Here is a 20,778-nt window from a genome sequence, read left to right on the forward strand (position 1 = left end):
TTCTGTTTTGTTATTTAATAATTTTACTTATAGGTCTTCTACACACACCAGCTAGAAGTTCTGCTACATGCTGATGATGGATTATTATTATTATTGTTTATTTCAATATTTTGTATTTTCAGTTAATCGTAAAGTGATGGAAGGGATTGGATGTAACTCCAAATAGTTGCAAATAGTGGGAAAATTGTGTGAGTAATTGTGTATGGTGTAAAATTATAACAAAATAAGAATACAAAACAGTCACATGCCAGCAAAAAATGCCACTCAACTGAGTTTATTGCAAAACGTGCCCACTTGTTCACAGGTTATACATAAACCAAAAACATAAGATACCCCACCATCTATGGAACAGTGCAAGGACTGTCGTACACCTGTCCTCCAGAAACTATTCCAAGTGGGAGTATTGCACCAAGCACGATTACTCAGTTAGCCAGGTAACTCCTAAAATAGCATGCAACAACTTCAACATTTGTTAATAGACATAATCAATATTTATGACAAACTGACACCTAATACATTCCAGTGATGAATGCCTTCACTTCTTCACAGCGTTCAGGACGAAAGAAAAACAGGGTTCAATTATAACAGAGCAGCAAATGGTAAAATAAAACTTAAAAATCATTCCTTTCCTTTTATGGCCTGATGTTGTTTGTTTCAGTAGTTAACTACACACGCTGCTGCAAAATGTAGTTACCTACTCGTTAAACTACTTGTATTTCACTCTCCAACACTGACTGTAGCTGTCGAACCATGAACCTCCATATAAGGTGATGTTTTGTTCTTTAGAACATGGAGCTTTCCTTTCAGGGAAATTCTTATTTCCTTTTAATTAATACCAAATGATGTAGTTCTTCTCCAGACAAAATTTCAAGGAAATAAAAAAAAAAACAACCTACAATTTCCGCCATGCACCGGCCAAGTTGCTGTTCCTGAGCTATGGCGTTGAATAATGGCCAGAGCATTTTTCGCAGAACACTATGATGTCATAGCGAAGTTGACCTTTTGGATATAACACTTCATAACGTCATAATTTTGTCCTGTTAGACATTTGTGTAAAATCTTGTCATAATTATCATGACCTGAGTAATAGTCAAAAATGTGTTTTCTAAAGGTCACAGTGACTTCAAAATCTAATCAGTACATTCTTGAGTCCAGGTGGGCATTCGTGCCAAATTTGAAGAAATTACCTCAAGGTGTTCTTGAGATATCGTGTCCACAAGGATGGGACGTATGGACTCCCCCAAAACATAATGTCTCTGGCTATTGCCGGCTTGGAGGCATAAAAATAAAGCGTTGACCAAATTTTAAGTGAAAAGTTGACTGATGGTTGTATCATCAGAAAATTATTTATTAAAGCTGTTGATATTGGATCAATTTGTCTGCGATCCATTAAGACAACAGTGAAAAACTCATTCATTTATATATCCTCGTGACTCAAATAATACACAGGGAAGCCAGTAAAACAGCAATAATCTTAAAATTCTTTATTCATAAACTTGATGCAAGTTTACAAATTACTGTACATGGTCAAAATTTCTTCAAATGGAAAATGAATATAAAAGAAAACCAAAGCGAGCCAGCGGTGCCGGACTTGATCATCTGTTTGTTGGTGCCAGAAAATGAACTGACAACTGAGAGAAATCAATCTTTTCAACACACAGTCCAGTTAGAGAAGCGTGCAAGTCTATTCACCACGGCATGACTGTCAAACCTCAATCATCTCTTATTATCTCCGCTGAGCAGAGTTTTGGCATTTTGGAGGGAGGTGATCACACAGGTGGATGAAACTTCTAAAGGTTCATCAACACAGGCCCTTTAGAGGCGAGTACACAGTTCCTTGATATTGATACACGGTAATTCCTCCCCCGTCAGCCTCCCTTCAGCTATATCAGACATGTAACAACAGGATGTGGAGCAGTATGTTGAGAAAAGTTTCCTGATTTTAAAATATTTAGCTCAAAACGTGCTTGTTGTTTTAATTGACCTCTTGAGGCACGTTGTTCCAGTTGTGCAAACACCTTTACCGGGAATATTTAAAGATCACACACTGAAATCAAATCTACTTCCGTACTTGGGAGGAAAAAAAATCCAAAAAATCTACAGTGGATATTGATGAGCTTTTACACATGGTGGTTATCATGCCACTGCAATCCTGTTAAAATGGCATCTTTCTGTAAATGTCCTTCTTCGTACATTGCTTGAATTAAAAGCAACATGTGGCCCGTAAGATTGTAAAGCTCGTTACATTTTTCTGTTGACATCAGATCAGTGGGTGAGTAAGCCTAAACGTCAGCTGTACAGAACGTTAATTAACCCAAAATATAACCCCAAACCCAACACGTACAGATTCCCCTCCTAAGTATTGTTTGTTACCTGAGTTGCCATTTAAACAAACCTTTGCAGACAGTGTTAACAAATAAACTGCAAAAGAGCCAACAGATTGATAGATACAGTGTGTCCTGTAGTATGGGGAACAGCAGTACTGATATATTGCATGGTGTGAGTTCAAATGTAGAGTTTTAGGTCAGTTTTTAAATCACACTACAAATGATCCTTCTTGTTGCGCACCAAACGCAACACCGAACCATCAGTGGAAGGAAGCCCCGCAAATGATGGATGTTTAGCCCCTGAGAGGGGATGAATCCAGCTGCATGTGAAGTCATGTAACAGGGTTGAAATTCCAGATCTAAACTGGGCAGGAGCAAACCACTACAATCGATGTATGTCAGGAAGATTTAACACGAGTATTTTCTGCAAAACTGTTGAGTGATGAAAAAGAAATCACATCCGAACACCCTTCGTTCCCTCTGTAATCACATCCAACAATAACAACGGTTGAGACAACGCTCGTGTGCAACACGCTGTCAGCTTTACACATATGAGGCTTCATTTTCAGCATCAAACTTGCCATCAATCTCTACAGCTATAACCAATTGAAAACACCAGTAGCCCAAATGAGCACTTGCAGGGCTGATGCATTAACAGAAATAAGGCAAAAAGAGCTCTTTAGCGTCAACATTAAATCTGTTAGAACTTCCAAAATGATGCTGATCTCATCTTCTGGTGAAAATATATCTATGTATCCTCTTTCCAAGATATGAAATATGCAGATTCTGATAGTTCATGACCCTTGGCCCTCTTTTATTATCAACCCTTGGTGGTTTTGTTCACTGACAACACTTAATCTTAGTTCAACAGCATTGTAGCTTTTGATTCTGCTTGGCCCATATTCTCAGAAGGAACCAGAAGATACAGAGTGGTGGGTCATCTCGATTTAAAGATTCCAAAATAAGAACATTGGCTCATTTATTGTATAATATGCTCAAAATAATAAAAACAATCGCCAAATAATAATTCTAAAACAATATTTGCCATATGTACCAGTTATATTTCCAAAAGAAAAAAGGGGGAAAATGGCGGTCAATAAAAACAGGTGCAGTGAGGTGCCACTTCAAGAGCTTCAGTGTCAATCGTCTTTTAAAATTCCCGTTTAATGAGGGCTAACTGACTGTTTGTGAAGCCCACTTTGTCAAAGCAGCTAAAGAAAAAGCATTTCCCCACATTTAAAGGAGGAAAGTTTTTTTTAAAGACAAATGAGCATATTTAGAAAACAGAACTAGTGATACCCTCACATTCTCCTCCTCACTCAAACACTGAGAGGAGAAGCCAAGTGATACCAGAATAAAGTCTTTCCTGGAGCGGGGTGAAGGAATACTTGTCAGATGAGCTGGCGAGATGGTTTCCGCAAGAAAGGTGATACATCCCCAGGTCGAGTCGGGGGAGGGAGGGGGGGGGGATATTCCAAAGAAAACAAGATACTTTGACCCAAAGACATGTTCTCAGTGCATAGTGGTAGTAGCTCCTTATCCATCCTCTTTAGGTGGTGTGTACCAGCCTGTAAAAACACAAAGAGAAACCCCTTTGCCAATGGATCCATACCACTGTGTGTCTGCTGAGCCCCAACCATCAGATATTTACTCACCATTCTTTTCATGAATCTGCACAAGGGATTTGTACGACTGTTGTGCTCTGGCAAGATTGTACTGGTTCTGAAAAACAAATGAAAATGTTCTGTTAGATGTACAGAAATCGTTCGCTATGCAGGAGGAACTACATAAACAATCAACGAAAACCACAAAATTCCCCATCTCTTACTGTCCTATAATGTTTCCTTCGACTGGTTCCAATAAAATGGGAAATGTAAATACAAGTGTAACTAGGTCATCGAATGGCCTGTGAAAACACCCTCTACAGGGTCAGTCTACTATAGTAAGGGCAGCTGAAGTTACGCAGAAAATACACTGAAACTGTTGCTGTTCTCCTTGACACATAAAGTGATGGGGAAAGAGCAGCTAGAGGGATTTCAACACATACAGTCTTTCATACAGAGGGGGTAACAAGCTATTGTAGCATTGTGTATTTATCTGCAGAGAGGACACACATATATGTGAGTAAAGTGACAGTGTATTTAGCCACATTTGGATTTTTATCTGGATTCAGGAAACTGACAGGTGTAAAAAGGACCTAGTATTGAACTCGAATCACTTTTCCTGCCACTTAATTATTCTCCTGGATCATAACAACACTACTCGACAGTTGCACCATATCCTAACTGAATGTATGTGTACATGGACGAGGAAAGATTGATCCACAAAGCTAAAAAGAGGAGTTATCCATATGATAACTCCAAAGTTAACCGCACATCCTAAAAAAAAATTGACAGCTGGCTCGAAGTTTCTGCAAAGAAAACACAATCCCTAATAACATTCTTGCTGTTGGCTGTAAGAAACATCTAAATATCTCAATAAAAAATGTGTGATTTCTGTCAAAAAAGTACAAACGTGAAGCTAGGCTATCTTAGCACACTCACTCATCTTTTACATGAGTGGTTGTGTCTCCATCCTAACCTCAGCGCACTGCTGATAGGTATGTGGTTTTTTAACTCGATATAACAGAAGTGACATTTAAATGATTCAATGTGGGCAGAGAGCATCCATAAAATGCCATAGTGGGACGCTTGCTTGACGTTAGGACATGGTGTTAAGGTGTCTAAACCTCAGTACGCCTCAAAGAGCACGTTTAGTCATCAAACACCGCCTTGAACGCCCTCCCACACTACCATGCACGTATAGTTTATGCCTATAAATAGGCATAAACTAAAATGTGGCCATCTGAAAAAAAGAGACACTTGTGGTCGACTGACCGACATGCTGATAGGTGACTAATGACATTAGTTACCTTATTGGCTCCAAACTGCACTCTGGCTTTTCCTTTAACCAGAGTTGCATTTATCTGCATAATGACAGACTCTATGGAATAGGCACTGCTCCAGCCCTGAAAACACACACACACACAAACGCACGCACGCACGCACACACACGCAAACACACACACACACACAAAACCATTAATTCTGTTGTTACGGTTGAGAAAAATTGACATGATGAGATGTAATCGAACTCAGTAACAAACCTGTTTTGTGAGAAGCTCCATGCACAAGGCCCCTCCTCCTAGAACATAACTGAAAAGAAAAAATATAAATTCAGTATTTAGGATGAGGATTAAACATCATATATTAGTGCAGGTGCGTACATTTGATCGAGAAAGTGTTCACTTGACCTTTTACAAATTTGTTGTGCATTAAATTAATTTCATTATGTCTTTATTTGCCTTGTGGAAGAGATTTAGATTTTTGTAAAATCTAATCCATCTTTTAAGTGGGATTTCCAGGGAAATTTGTTTATACCCGTTAATAATCAGAATAATCAGAGCCCTTAAACAATCTGCATGGTTTGACGTGGAAGATGGAATTATAAACAGTGTAAAAACAGTGAATGAATTGCCCTCAAGTCTTGTTCAAATGCATTTGATAGCCTGATTACACTCTTTTATGATGATGATTTCATTTACTTTTAAGAGTCAGAGCAGTAATTTGCAGCCAGTCATAAGCAAGCTTCATAGCCTGTACTACGCAGGCATAACATAGGTGCAGGGTGGACTTTAAGCTAACAGCATAAAGCAATTCATCAAAGGATCTGACATCAGCTTTGTAAACAAAGCACATTATAACCACATCTGCAACATAGGATTCAAAACACTTAGAGTTGCAACTTCACATTTGTGTGAGTTTTGATTTATTCTCATTAATATTGTGAGTAAATCTCTCCCAACAAAGTCCACAATCCATCTCCAAATTGTGTGCACAACAAATTTGGACAAAGTCCCAGTGAGTGAATACTTTCTTCAGATGAATTCATATGCAAACTGAGCAGTGGGAGATCACTACACACTCACCCTCCGGAGAGCACAGGTGAGACAACCCGTACAAAAGGTGGGTCAAAAGGAAAATTATCCTGTCACATGAAGGAAAATGAAACTTGAGTCTTGAGAAAACCCTTCCCCTTTCCCAAAAAAAACCAATTGACAACAAATATTATCACAGGACTCACTTTATAAGAGAAATTGAGCAGAATATAGTCCACGCCTTCCTTTTCTTTTAAGACCTGCAAGTCACTATGTAACGGACTATCTGGGTCTACCCTGTAATAAAGAACGGCAAGTCAAATGACGGACGACACAATACACACAACACAATAAAACACATTGTTTGCAAAATGTTAAAATCAACTTACGTCCTTAACTTGACATGCCATTCATAAAGGCTGTCGCCGACTAGTTCGACTGAATAAATACCTGTGAAACAAACATGAACATGATGTACTTCAGTCTGAGTTGTTATAACGATAAAAGTCACCACTGTACAGAAATGTGTCATTTCAATCACCCGTCTTGTAACTCTGTGATCTGTAGATCTCCCTGAGTTCCTTCATTAGGCGGTCTGAGGCTTGCACAGAGCCGGACACTGCACCCTGCAACATAAATCACAAGAGGAATCACACAGATGGTCGGACGCCAGGACAAATTAGAAGATAGAGATAGATATTAAACATTATAGAGCCTGATGGGAAAGTCTTATTCCTTTCTGTGTATACATGGTGTCAAAAATCTCCTTGACCAACCAACTCTCCTTGAGTGGAAACAGTTGAATTACTCAACTTTTCTACTATAAGCCCAAAAGAATAGCCTTTGATCACATGCAGTAATGAAAACAATGACTTAAAAGTGTGGGTCCATCATTTTTTATATCATTCTGTAGCTTTCCAGTGCTGTTCCTTATGCATTCAAAGCAGAATGTTTATTTTTGGTCAAATTATGTATGTTTTAGGGTCAAAATGCAGTTTTTCCGAGCGCTTCTGAAAGACACATAATGCTCCAACATAATGTGACATAGATTTCCGTATGATGATGTTGCTACAAAATAAACCCCTTAACTCGCCTATTGTGCCCTTCCACCAAGACTCGAGAGCTGCAGGTCTGTGTCTCTGTTTGAACATTGTCGAGGGTGTGGCTGAACCACACACACACACACACACACACACACACACACACACACACACACACACACACACACACACACACACACACACACACACACACACACACACACACACACACACACACACACACACACACACACACACGCAGGGTTGGCCAGTGGCCGACACAGCCGTCAGGTAAAGCGTATGCTTCAAGTGAATTCACACAAAATCAGGTATTGAGGCACCTTCCCACAGGATTGTTTTTGTGCTTCAGAACGTAACTGCTGTGACAAAATCATAAAAAATATCAAATATCAAAAAATATTCATGCAATCTCCGCTCACTTTCTTCATTTACTCTGTAGCTCGCTAGACCACTGCTGCTCCGTCTCCCTCGCTGCGCTGGGACTTCGGCGATGACTTTGAATAGTGTTTTTACCAACAGCAACCAACATATCTTGTATAGTGTCTCTCTAAATTAAGATTTTAACATCATAAAACACATTGTCTTCCACCTTCAAGTTCATATCTTACAAGCTAACATTTTGGTCACTCGTCATGCTTTCATGTAAGTGAACTTCTGTGTGGGGGCTGAGGGAGGGGAAGGCATCAGCACTTTAACCAACGTCACTGCCTTTACTAACAGCTAACTGGGAGTGTCCATTTTAAAAACTTAGAAGAGAATGTGGAAGGACTCGCTCTTTAAAGATGTTGACTTTGAAAGTATCTGGATGAATCCAGCAGTTTGAATCAGATCAGTTTTGCATTAAGTTTGCATCATTTTACCAACTGTGGTCTGGTGTTTTGTTGTTGATAGCTTAAATTGGGACTTGTAATTCTGATGTCATGATTCCAGATGGATGATTCTTCTCCGTCACCGATGAGGCCACTGTGTTGCCTGATAATGTTGAACTGTGCTGCTGCAAAAGTTGAGGGACAACTACATTTTTTGCTTGACAGTTTAGTATTTTTTTTCTGCCCAAGCTCTCTGCGGCAGCAGCCACACTGTGTCAGCATGACAGGAATGATGAGTCCGCGTTTTGGACTCAGTGCTGCTGTTGATCTGAACATGGCCAATCTGACTGAAAAATAGAATTTGTCAGATGGTGTATAAGAGAAGAATTTTATTTTAGTATTCCTGTAGTGCTGTGAAACTATCCAGGAGTTGGGTTGGGTTTCATTTTCCTCCACATCTCCTCCATTATGGTCACCAAAACTAAATAAAGAAAATCACGAAGTGAATGGGCCCTTACATTCAAGTGATCCTGTCTCTGGTTTTTACGAATCTTCTCCAAGATGGCCAGATTTTCTTTTTCTATCCCGTCATCTTCTGACTTTTTTCCATCTGCTGGCTCCTCTTCTTTCATGTCATAATGGTCCAGGTCTTGGTCCAGGTCGATGTCCTGCTGCAAGTGGATAAATCATGTTTAGAAACAGGATGTAAACAAATTGGACCTTTAAGCTACATACAATATGAATCCAGTAAATTGTCATGAATACACATATTTACCTCTCCCATTTCCTCCTCCTCCTCTTCTTCAGATGTCACCTCATCTGGTGGCCCATGCTGTTATGTGGTAAAACATCGTGTGAGTTGACAAATGTTGAGTTTTCAAATGCAACAAGAAGATATTGAATTTCACTCTTGTTTTTCGTTTGTACCTTTCGCTCCTGGGTTATTGGACCAGCAGGCAGAGGCTGGTCGAGCATTTCTACATCTGGATGTTGTGGCAGGTTGTAAAGCCGACAGAGATCACAAATGAGGCGCTTCAACTGCTGAAGAAGCTGTGGTGAAATCAGCACGATAAAACGTTAATAACGAAAACCAAACTGCCATTGAACAAATTATTCTTCCAAGTTTCTTCTGTTATAGCATAAACATGCAAAATTAACATTTGAAATAAGCCTCTGAGAAGCTGGAACCACATCATCCAACTTACCAACGTGCTGCCTTTTCTCACATCCTCTAAGCGCTCCAACACCTCAGCCAGACACGGATCATCAGAGTCAACAAACCATATTGGCGCTGTTGAGGGATAGGATTCCTACAACGGATACAACAGCATGACATGGAAATTTAGCTAATTATACTTGTATGCTAAATGCTTTATTGTCTACAGCTTGTGTATTAACACTTAACAGAGAATGCCACTGCCTTCATGAAACCAAAATGTTGCCCTGGGAAATCTCATCTAACTAAGATGTTAAAGTTATTCCAAAGCTATAAATGATATCAGACCAAACGTCTTAGCCCACACAGCCACCCACTGAACACAATGATTTCTCAACTGCCAGCTGTAGAGCAAGAGTATCTCCAGCACTGGATGACGCTGAACCTTCAAATAAACCTTTATAAAGTTGTTAAGTCACACTGCAGTAACCATCTCAGAAAATATCACGGTTTCACTTAGTAAGGTTTTACATAATTATTTTTGTCAATATTGGTTACAATGACCGTTTACAGGATGAAAACAGAAGCTTTTTGGTTTCATTTTCACAAAATGATTCTAAATTATGAAGGGCTAATTGTTCAGACCAGGAGATTATGGTATAGGTAGATGGTATAACTGGGGGAAAAAACTGTAACAGGACTGTTGTTTAGTCTAACAAGCAAGCTCAAACAGTCAAAATCTGTCATGTGTGTCTGGTCTGTAATGTATTGGTAATAATTTTCAGTGGGAAGCATCCCATGTCCAATTTCCAGAAAGGAAAACATAACACATATTCTTACAGCAATGCTGATGTTAGGCATAAAGTTACAAATGGACAAAAGGGTATGACTGGGAGTGCATGCAGTGTCATGTTATGTGGGATGGATGGTAGAGAGTAGTTGTATGAGGGTTTTAAGTACTGTGCATTGTGTATATAGTGGGCAAGATTTGTAGGTCAGAGAGTCTCTGCAACACTACAGTACTTCATTATAAAGCCGTTCTGCCGCAAATGTCAATCAAAAAATTGCAGCTCCTATGATTTGGATATTCCACTTGAGTATATCATGATTTTTGATAACTTATTGTGCAGCCCTAATTTCAGGTATCTCCATCCTTTCTGGGATTTAGCACAAACCATAATAATCCCAAATTCAAAGATGACACACTCACAATGGTTCAAGACAGTTCTTTACGAGTACATGCCCAAAGGAACAAATTAATGTTTCAGCACATGATAGCCGATTGGTTCAAAAACCTACGTCTGGAAGTTACAAGCTCTTGCATCTCCACCGACTCTTCCTATAACTAAATCAGGTGCAGCCAATCGAGTGCTGGTGGCCATCTAGTTAATCGGACATGGGAAATAAGCCGGCATTGGGGTACCTAGAGGCTGGATTGTATGAACTAAGTGTTGGAAACAACTTGCACTAACTCACTCACTCACTTTTTTTAGTGTGACGATTATAATGCTGTGGGTAGGGTTGAGTGATATGGGTAAAAAAATGACACTGCAATATTTTGGTTTTCTGCAATATATATTGCTAGATTAAAAAAAAAAAGAGAGAGAAAATTTCACCAGATAACTTAAATCACTCTACTTGATTGTTAAATCGATCAAGAATGATTGTGATTGGTGGTTCACCTTTAAATCAGACTTAATTATGCCATATCAGAGACTTCTCTTGTAGTTAAGTCATGACAAAAATCAGAAATATGCAAGTTTTCCTTTTGCATCAAGCAGCAAAAAAGCTGTAGATGGACGTGTTTGAAATAATTTGCCTTACTTGACATTGCACGTCCCGCTATGTGAGTATTGTGCATGCACACATTGTGATGTAGATGCTGAAACGATATATTGTGCGCCCCTGATACTTCAATATCGATATTGCAGCAAATATTGTAGGGATGACTTTCGATGAGCAGAATGAGATTTTTGAAAAATAATCATCAGTATGCGATATAATGACTAAGTGGGTGACGATAAGTGTTTGAACAAGTAGTGCTGTCTGGTAGGTACCGAAAACTACATCACGTCACTCTAATGCAGCATTTTAAATCAGGTCTTATATCACTATAACGACAATTACTGCACATATCTCCCAGCTCTAACTGATTGTATGGTTTCTTTGAGATGGAGCTGACTCAAAGGCGATGCAGACTGACTCAACATGACAAGGCTATCAAAACATTTTTAACAAGCCCGTCTGCGTCCCTAAAATCGAGCACAAGTGGAAGTGTGTGTGTGTGTAGATGTTGTTGCTTAGAGATGAGGATGTGGTCAGGCTGTCAGGATGGTGTGTGAATGATCTGTCACCTGAATCATACTAATGCAAGGGCCGTGAGAACAATTAGTCTCAGTTCTCGTGTCATAAATTGAACTTATGTCTGAAGATTATTTACATTATTAATTATGTGTATTCACTGCTCACTGGAGTTGGTGTTGAAATGCATTATAATAGCAGGTCCAACGTTAACAAAACATATATACAGCTAATCTGACATTATAAGATGGTTGACAAATTACAGAAATGTAAAAGTACAGTACAGACTCCTTCATATCTACATCATATAGCTTCCTACATATTTTAGTTCACTGATAAAATGACTATTACCGTCACAGCTTTAAAATATGCCAGTAAGTTCGTCAAAGGGATCAGACTATTTACTGAAAAGCCTGAAAACACAGCAGAACAACATTCCGTTAAACCGCCTCGATTTAACGTTAAACATGTTTAACGGGAACAGCGATATGCCCGTTTAGACAAATCTGTTTTTAAGAAACGTAGTAAAAAAAAAAAAATAATTAAAAAAAAAACAGCTGTGGTGTTGCGAAAGTCCCTCTGTGCTAAGCTAAATGGCGTAAAGATTAAACTCGATACGTAGATTCAGTAAAAGAAAGTTAGCAGTCGTAGTACTGCCAGCAGCAACGCAGTTATTTTGGCTAACAAGACAAGCTAGCGTTAACGTTACTTTCAGTTAACAAGCTAGCAGCAGCTACCGCAGCGTCGTTACTGATCGACGTTTTCTCCTACACTTTACAAAGTGAATTTAACACTGGCGCCGTGCCGTTTTCAGTAATCAACGGGGTTACATCAATCTCGATGACTAAACACAACACGAACACAGCAGCGAACACTTTATTCGTATTTATTTTGCGAACACGGAACCTTCCGCCGAATGATTTGGTTTCAGTTGATAGTCAGTGGCTGGGTTAGCTTGTGCGCAGAGCTGGCCTGGACTCACCGTGATGTTGCAGTGTATGATCAGCAGCTTCTCCCCTGTTACGTTGAATTGACAACTGAGTTCGTCGGGTTTCCAGTCTATTATTCTGAAACGTTCGTGGTTTGGGTCAAAAATTGACTCCAAAAACTTCAATTCGGCCTTCAGCCCCGAAACCGACATCTTCTACTCATCTCAAACCACCAGGCCGCTGGCAGAGGGGAAGTCGGGGCGGGATGTGACCGCGCAGTTGAGTCGGGTCTACGGATCTCGCATATTAGCGTGAGAACAACAACAAAGGGCTGGAGGGTGAGGTTCATGATGCACACTGTCAGGAGCACCTCACAGTTATGACACCACACTACTCTGATTTAAATATACTGAACAGATTAAATATTCAACTATATTTCATTTCATTTATTTTTTTGTGCTATTCTGTTATCAGGCCGTTTGGCACTTCATAGTAGTGTTCATAACCTACAATGCTCATAAAAACAAGATGAAAGCATCCTAAATAATTTATATATGTATATAATAAATATACAAGATTTACAAGACCTAGAGGACGTTTATTTTTTGCCACAGGGCCCCAGACCTCCAGCGACCCCAAAAACATTTGCAGCGTTTCAGTTGTTTTTCTGGTAATTTAACTAATTGCACTTTTCTTTGTGACTATCTAACACATAACCTTTTGGTCCTGTGTGAAACTCCACTTAAAAAAAACAAACTTAAAGCAACATTATGTAGCTTTTTTACTTTAAAGGTACAATATGTAAGAATTTTAGTTTAAAACATTAAAACATTGAACTAAAATTATCAACACAATGTGAAGAAATAACAGTTTTGACTTTTTGTTTTAATGTTGTTTTAATGAAGTTAGCATGCTAACCAGCTAGCCCGGGCCTGAAAACCTCTCTCAGAGGTCCAAAGCTCCTGTGCGAGGTGTGTAAACAACAACATTCCCCTGGTTGTCCAGCTAGCTGCACAGCTAATTGAGCTAACAAGTTAACAGTAGCTACAGTCATGGGTGTATAAAAATATACAGTTAGCAGCAGTTAGCAGTTACTATGGTGATTTGCTGCCCCTATTTGTCGGTAGTATAAATTCAAGGTGACTAATTTTTACAGATTGCACCTTTAAAATAACAGCTTCAGAATCATTTGGATGGTACAGGGTCCGTACAGTTGTAATAGAGCGAATGGTGTCTCCGTCTCAAGACAGACCTGGGATAGATTTGTATTCACAACGGTGTTGTTGCACTCAGAAACTGTTGGGGGCCAATTTGTACTGTATATATTTATATATTATTATATATTATAGAGTATATATTTGTCAAGTGGGTGGACTTTGTTAGTTGTGACAAGGAATTAAGAATAAAACTCAGGTGTGGCCATTTTGGTTATGAGAAGTTTTGGAACTTGTGTTTTTGTTTCTGTAATGTTTTGTCCATGCAGACCACTGAAATATGAGCTGCTACTATAATATGTTCAAATGGTAGGTAACATATCAGTTAAAGCTTCAGCTTACACCTTTTTGGTCAATATATTTTTTGTTGCTGTTGTTTTATTTCTGTTTATTTTTTTGTTGTACAGTGAAGACTGAAATAAACTGAACTGAACTGAACTGCAGAGGTTTTTGATTTTGGTCTGGTTGGGTCTCTGTATAAAATCAAATAAAACAGACAGACAGACAGTCTGTGTAGTGTGCAGTGCACTTTGTACTTGATCTAATTTTGCATGCTATAGTGTCCCAACAGCAAATATTTGCCCTGGGGCCCCCAAACAGGGTAATCCAGCCATGTAAAGCATAACTTTAAAGCTACTACAAGAAACCTATATATTCTTGTTGACTCTAGCGGCCTCTGTGGACAAAAGATGGCAACAGTGAAATGAAGTAAACTTTGTTTTTAGTGATGTACCGCTATTCATCCTCAGCACTCCACTATAAAATCTAGTTTTAATTTTTATGAATTTTCCAAACTGGATAGGTAAGAATCCAACACAGGGACAGGCATTATGAATACCTGATAATTATGCAGAAATTGGCAATGTGGGAACTTTTAAGTACAAGGCGAGTCTATCTGCTGAAAGTTAAATTATTCTGATTTGACATGAATAACAGCACAACGGTAGTAATGTCGCCTCGTGACTTGAGCTTTTGCATCTTTACTATTAAATAAAAAATTTGTGTGCATGTTACATCAATACCTGTCATCCTATATGCATATTATCAATAAATAATAATGTTTCATAAACACAAGAATTTTAATAATAGTAGCCCCCCTTAACTTCACCATTACTCCCCCTTCCTTTATACAGAGAAATGCAGGTACCCCAAGGAACTAAACTCAAGTTAATACAACTGAGCAAAATTAAACACATCTGAATCTAAAAGTTAAGAAAAAGATATTAGTAGACTTAAAGGCAAAGTCCAGCTAATGGTGAATGCCAAGTGTTTACTCATATAGTACAGCAAAGTTTGTTTGTTTACATCATTTCAGTACAGTGGATTGGAGAAGAACAACATAATTTCTCGTTACAGTATGAAAAATTAAGTTGAATGATTTTGTACTATTTTGGGTAATGCGCTGTGTACTATTCTTTATTTTGTTGTGATCAGAAATTTAAGTGTACTGATTAATTTCAAATGTCTGTGATCTGATCCTTTTGTATTAATGCGTATAATTTTTTAAGTTAAAAGGGGTAGGGGTATATAAGCTTTGGCTTCAACCTACACCCTTTCGGTTATATAAGCTTGATATATACCGAAATAAATAAATTCATTCATTCATTCATTCATTCATTAAGTGGTTTTAAACTTGGGTATTAAAGCTAGGGCCGCAACTAAGGATAATTTTTTTTAGGGTTGATTAATCTAGCGATTATTTTCTCAATTAATCGATTAGTTGTTTGGTCTATAAAATGTCAGAAAATGGTGAAAAATGTCAATCAGTGTTTCCTCGATCGTTGCAGCTCCAGTCAAGATCCCACAACAAAGTCCCAAGATGAATCTAGGAGGTTTCGAGTTGATAAATCAGACATGAGAGCACAAAATAATATGCTTCTACCACACAAAATTATGTTATTTTCCTTGCTTGTACCATTTGAATTAGTGCATAATTGTGGGTTTTGGAGTCCCTGAAAATGTATCAAATAAAACACTGTGGGAGGGAAAAAAAAATTGTCTTTGACCTGTAGACACGACATAACAATGGCAAGTGGTAGAAAAAAGCTTTAGAAACACTGGATTAATCTGAAAAATGTGTTGAGTTTGCTGATCATAAACAACCTCTGTAGTTCTCTGCCATCTTTGTGTCATAAATATTTGGCAGGTCACGTATGTTACCAGATAAATATGTTTTTGTTGCTCCGTTCTTCTTGAAAAAGTGAGCATGGTTTGAGGACGAGGGTGAGGCAGTTGTTAAAACTGGCCTTACTGCTGTTTGAGGAAACAATCATGATCAATTTAATGTTAGTTGCACTGACTTGACACTAGATGGCACCACAGACAAATGTTTTCTGCCCACAACTACACATGAACTCTTTTGGAAGCAGTACCTTGAGCAGTAAACACATTTTACAGCCAGCCCTTATCTGCAGCAGCACACCTTCCTTTACAACACAGCTGTACATAGTACATTACATGTACATACATGCCAGCTGGTCATAACTTTGAAGGACAGACTAGGAGTTGCATTCACAACTCTTTCTTTTTTACTCTGCGCAAAACCTTTCTTGTACCAGTGGATTTAGGTAAGTGTTGATAAAAAACTCTAACTCTTAACTCACGCGTTAAGTAAAAACAGCCATGGGATGTGTGTTAGATTGAAACATGATGTCCGAAAGGTTTTCTGTGCAAATCTGGGCAGTAAGTGTAAAATTTCACAGAATGTAATGTTTGTTAAAAGTTATCCACTTTTGAATTATAATTATAGCTGTGATCAAGTCAATCAATTTGGTGTTTTGTATTTTTGGTGTTTTATTAACTTAATTTGTTTTCATTTGGATCAATGATTTGGGTTAAAGTTATAAGATTTACATTTCAGCGCTACATCATCTGTCATGAAAAAAGTATTCTTAACGTGAGCAAAAGTAGCAATAAAACAATTTAAAAATACTCTATTACAAGTAAAAGTACTTCATTCAGAATCTCAAATATCATTGGCAAAATGTACTTTAAGTCTCAAAAGTAAAAGAGCTTGTTCTGAAGTAAAATGTCCACAGTGACGGGCATATTATTAAGTTTACATGATCAGATTGTTGCTACGGATGCATCAGTGTGTAAGAAGCATTTTACTGCTGTAGGTTAAAGTGGAGCTAGTTTGAACTTTAATGAACTTCAGTTGTTTAGTCCTTTACAACATACGGGTCACGCCTCTTCAAAGAGTCAGGAGATAAATCTGAGGGGTTGTGTGATGATTAATGCTGCATTAAAGAGGAAAAAACACTTCTTCTATGCAATTCTGTATGCATTTCTAAAAAACATATTGGATAGTTTGACCCTAGTTACAGTGGAAATGTCTCTTTGGTTAAACTGATAACAGCTGTAACGTAACAAGGGGCCCCGACCACTGGTTTAATCTTTAACGATATATTGTATTTTACAAGCATGCCATATATTCTTATGTAAAAATTTAAATTGGAGTAAGTCAGTAACAAACTGTCAAATAATGTAATTATTAATTCCCTCTAAAATTAAGTGAAAGTATAATGTAGATATAAAATGAATAAACCAGCATTCCTCTCGTATTGACTTGTTTTTGTGTTTAAAGGTCCCTGAGGGATTTCAACATGACGGTGCCTCATTCATCGCTGGTCACATTTGCCCTGCTGTTTATACAACTAACCAGTGTATCTGGAGGGAAAATACTGGTGTTCCCATTGGATGGAAGCCACTGGGTAAACATGAAAGTGCTCATAGAGGAACTGCACGCCAAAGGCCACGAGGTCACTGTGGTCCGGGCGTCCGATAGCTGGTACATCAGCGAAAAGTCTCCTCTCTACACCTCTGTCACCGTCGACAGCCCGAATGGATTTGAGCAAAACTTTGAAACCTTTTTGTCCCCACAGCTGGAGATCCGGCTTCAGGGTAAGGGTGCCTCTTGGTGGTCTCGCATCTGGACTCGTATTAAGATGCAACGTGCGACTGTGGAGCAGTTCAATCAGTTCCATAAGGGAATGAGTGAAATGGTCACTCAGATGTTTGAAGATGAAAAGCTGATGCAGTCTTTGCATGAAGCCAGATATGATGTGGTTTTGACTGACCCTGGCATTGGCGGAGGGGCAATACTTGCGCGTCGGCTCCAAGTTCCTCTTGTTTTTAATGTCAGGTGGACCATTCAAGGTGAAGCTCATTTGCTTATTGCCCCTTCACCTCTGTCATACATCCCTTTCACTGCGACAGAGTTGACAGATAAGATGACCTTCCCTCAAAGAGTGCTGAATGTTTTTAGTTATACCCTCGGTATGTACACAATGTCATCCATCACAGAACCTCATTACAAACCAGTAGTTCAGAAGTACTTTGGTCCTGATGTGGATTACTCAACGTTTTTCCTGGATGCTGATATTTGGCTCATGAGGAATGACTTTATCTTTGACTTTCCACGTCCGACAATGCCAAATATAGTCTACATGGGTGGATTTCAGTGCAAGCCCTCAAAGCCTCTTCCTGCAGACCTGGAGGAGTTTGTCCAGAGTTCTGGAGACCATGGGGTCATTATGATGACCTTAGGGACTTTAGTCGGGAAGCTTCCTCAAGATATCGCTGAAGAGATCGCTGCAGCCTTTGCCCAGCTGCCTCAGAAGGTTGTGTGGAGATATCTGGGAGAAAGGCCAGCCAATCTGGGCAACAACACATTATTGGTCAACTGGCTGCCACAGAACGACCTCTTAGGACATCCTAAAACTAGAGTGTTTGTGGCCCACGGAGGCACTAATGGGGTCCAGGAGGCAATTTACCACGGAGTGCCTGTAGTTGGACTTCCCTTATTCTTTGATCAGCCTGACAACCTGTCCAGAATCAGAGCAAAGGGAGGAGCTGTGATCGTAGATATCGCCATGCTTGATAGACACATCTTTGCAGATGCACTGATGACAACTCTTTACAACTCCTCTTACAGGGAAAACATGCAGAGGCTCTCGAGGCTGCACAGAGATCAGCCCATGAAACCACTGGACCAGGCCGTGTTTTGGATAGAATATGTGATCAGACATAAAGGAGCCCGTCATCTGCAGACGCAGTCCCACAAAATGTCCTGGTTTGTTTACAAGTCTTTGGATGTCATCGCTGCTTTGTTGACAGTTGTACTTATTGTGACATTCACCTGCATTTTCATTGTAAGGTTACTGTGGAGGAAGATGTTTGTGGGGAAAAAAGTTAAACATGAATGACATTAAAATAAAATGTTGGTTTTGTGTGTGAAATCTGAGCATTACCAAACATTAAGTCAGCTGTTATCTCTGTGTGTGATGTTGCTAAATTTGACAGCATTTGGAAAAATATGGTGATATTTTTTAATTAATAAAATGTGAAACATATTTCTTTGACATGATTAAAGCTTATAACTCCTGTTATATAAAGCTTGTTCTGTAACATATACTCAAGTGCAATATGTATTAGTGAGCTATTTAAAATACATTTTTAGTTCAGCTTTTTTCTACCTCGTTTTGATTTCATACTTTTGAGGGATTTACTAAAAGAGATCACTCATTCAACAAGTGCAAGTGAAAAAAAAAGAAGAAAAAAAATGGAAAATAGGCCAGAATTTTCTTTAAAAAATCATAAATAAGGAACGTGTTAGCTTATATCTGACTTACAGATGTGGATAATGTAAACATGATCTGAATATGATGATTAAAATATTTTTTTTAAAGTGTAGCATCTGGAACTAATTGTAGATTCCCAGTAAAAAACTGAAAGAGATCAAATAATGTATTAATTAGAAACAATTCCTTCAGTTATTAAAGACAAAAAGCAAAGTAACTGTCATTTAAAAATGTTTATTCAATCATGATACAATAAATGCATATATAGAAAGGAAGTACATATTACATATTATCATTATTTCACGTTCTTTGTTTTGATTAGACATTTTAAATCTAAAAAGGATCAAATTGTCACATAAAAGATGCACTGAGACTGGTTACAGGAAATGTGAAATAATGTGATACACAAAATGAGAAACACAAAAAGCATTTGCCACAGAAGTTTAGTCAAGACATTTGTTTATCTTATATATAAATGTTTTATCAAATTCATCACCTCTTTTTCTCTCTTATTTTACTTAAATATATTTTTGGGTCTTGATTTATGAGCTGATGAATTTGATATACCATAACATAGACAATGTATATTTGATGTTTCAACATGTTCCTTTTTCTATTTACTTTACTGATTATTTAATTGTTTTGTATGTTTGGATGGTTCACCACACCTGCCATCATAGAGCTTGTCAACCTATTGGTGTCTCTGTTGTATAAATATGTGTGGTTTCCATTTTTCTGTCCAGTCTGTCCTGATGAAGATCCAAATGGGATCAAAACGTCTTCATTAAACTTATGTGTTGTGCATAAACTCTTCATCAGCAGACAATAAGCATTAGCATTACCTTTTCAACTCTTATATTTACAGCTCTTGCTTTATTTAGGAACTTGTAAAATCTTGACACGACAAAAAAAAAAAAAAGACAAAATAAGATTGAATTCCTAGTATACAATAAAATAAAATCATAATGAATGGTTCAGGAGCAAACTAGGATTATCAAAATGTATCCCAGCTTTATTTCTTTTATATAATTGTGATTGGGAAAGTTTTTGTTCATAAACGTATGTTAAAAAAGATCTTTATTAAAGTAAAATATCTCCTGTCTATAGTTTTAACAGCCTCATGTCCGTCCCCACTTCCAAGATTTTTACATCATGTGTCCTCCCAGATGAATTAGTTGGAATCAGAAATGTCTGGGGAAAAGAGTCCAGTCACAAATCTCTTGGTGCAGATTAAACTATATTTGATTTTGCCAAAATGACACAGTCGATTTTCTTCTATCAATACAGCAATGTGATGATGCCAATCAAAGGTTTTTCTAAGCTTTACCCAAGATTTGTACTTTTAGTAAATTATTTATATGGTTAGAATTCTATGAGCTTTTCAAAGACTCCACCTTTTCACCATCTGCGACTGCATGACTGGCATACAGTATTTTACACCCCCTGTGTCCCAGATCTTGATCCAGTTTCTGCTCCACCCTGA

The 20,778-nt window shown here is 38.2% G+C and overlaps 2 protein-coding genes across 2 annotated transcripts; one reads left to right on the plus strand and one right to left on the minus strand.

The window, feature by feature from the left end:
* Nucleotides 1-1,469: 1,469 nt before the first annotated feature.
* LOC311264344 (ubiquitin-conjugating enzyme E2 Q2-like) lies at nt 1,470-12,810 on the minus strand. The gene is made up of 13 exons (XM_084365148.1): nt 12,553-12,810; nt 9,319-9,423; nt 9,041-9,163; nt 8,889-8,945; nt 8,632-8,784; nt 6,785-6,869; nt 6,633-6,693; nt 6,450-6,540; nt 6,295-6,353; nt 5,473-5,521; nt 5,239-5,334; nt 3,983-4,049; nt 1,470-3,895 (listed from the first exon to the last, which is right to left on the minus strand). Exons 1-13 carry the CDS (start codon nt 12,709-12,711, stop codon nt 3,864-3,866), a joined length of 1,137 nt encoding a protein of 378 aa, XP_084221274.1. The 5' UTR covers nt 12,712-12,810; the 3' UTR covers nt 1,470-3,863.
* Nucleotides 12,756-19,007, plus strand: LOC311264343 (UDP-glucuronosyltransferase 2C1-like). Its single transcript, XM_084365147.1, has 2 exons — nt 12,756-12,837; nt 17,300-19,007. Exon 2 carries the CDS (start codon nt 17,319-17,321, stop codon nt 18,918-18,920), a length of 1,602 nt encoding a protein of 533 aa, XP_084221273.1. The 5' UTR covers nt 12,756-12,837; nt 17,300-17,318; the 3' UTR covers nt 18,921-19,007.
* The last annotated feature ends 1,771 nt before the right edge of the window (nt 19,008-20,778 follow it).

The sequence above is a fragment of the Pagrus pagrus genome (genome assembly GCF_965226575.1).
Source record: "Pagrus pagrus genome assembly, chromosome: 10".
In the NCBI taxonomy this organism is placed as follows: Eukaryota; Metazoa; Chordata; class Actinopteri; order Spariformes; family Sparidae; genus Pagrus; species Pagrus pagrus.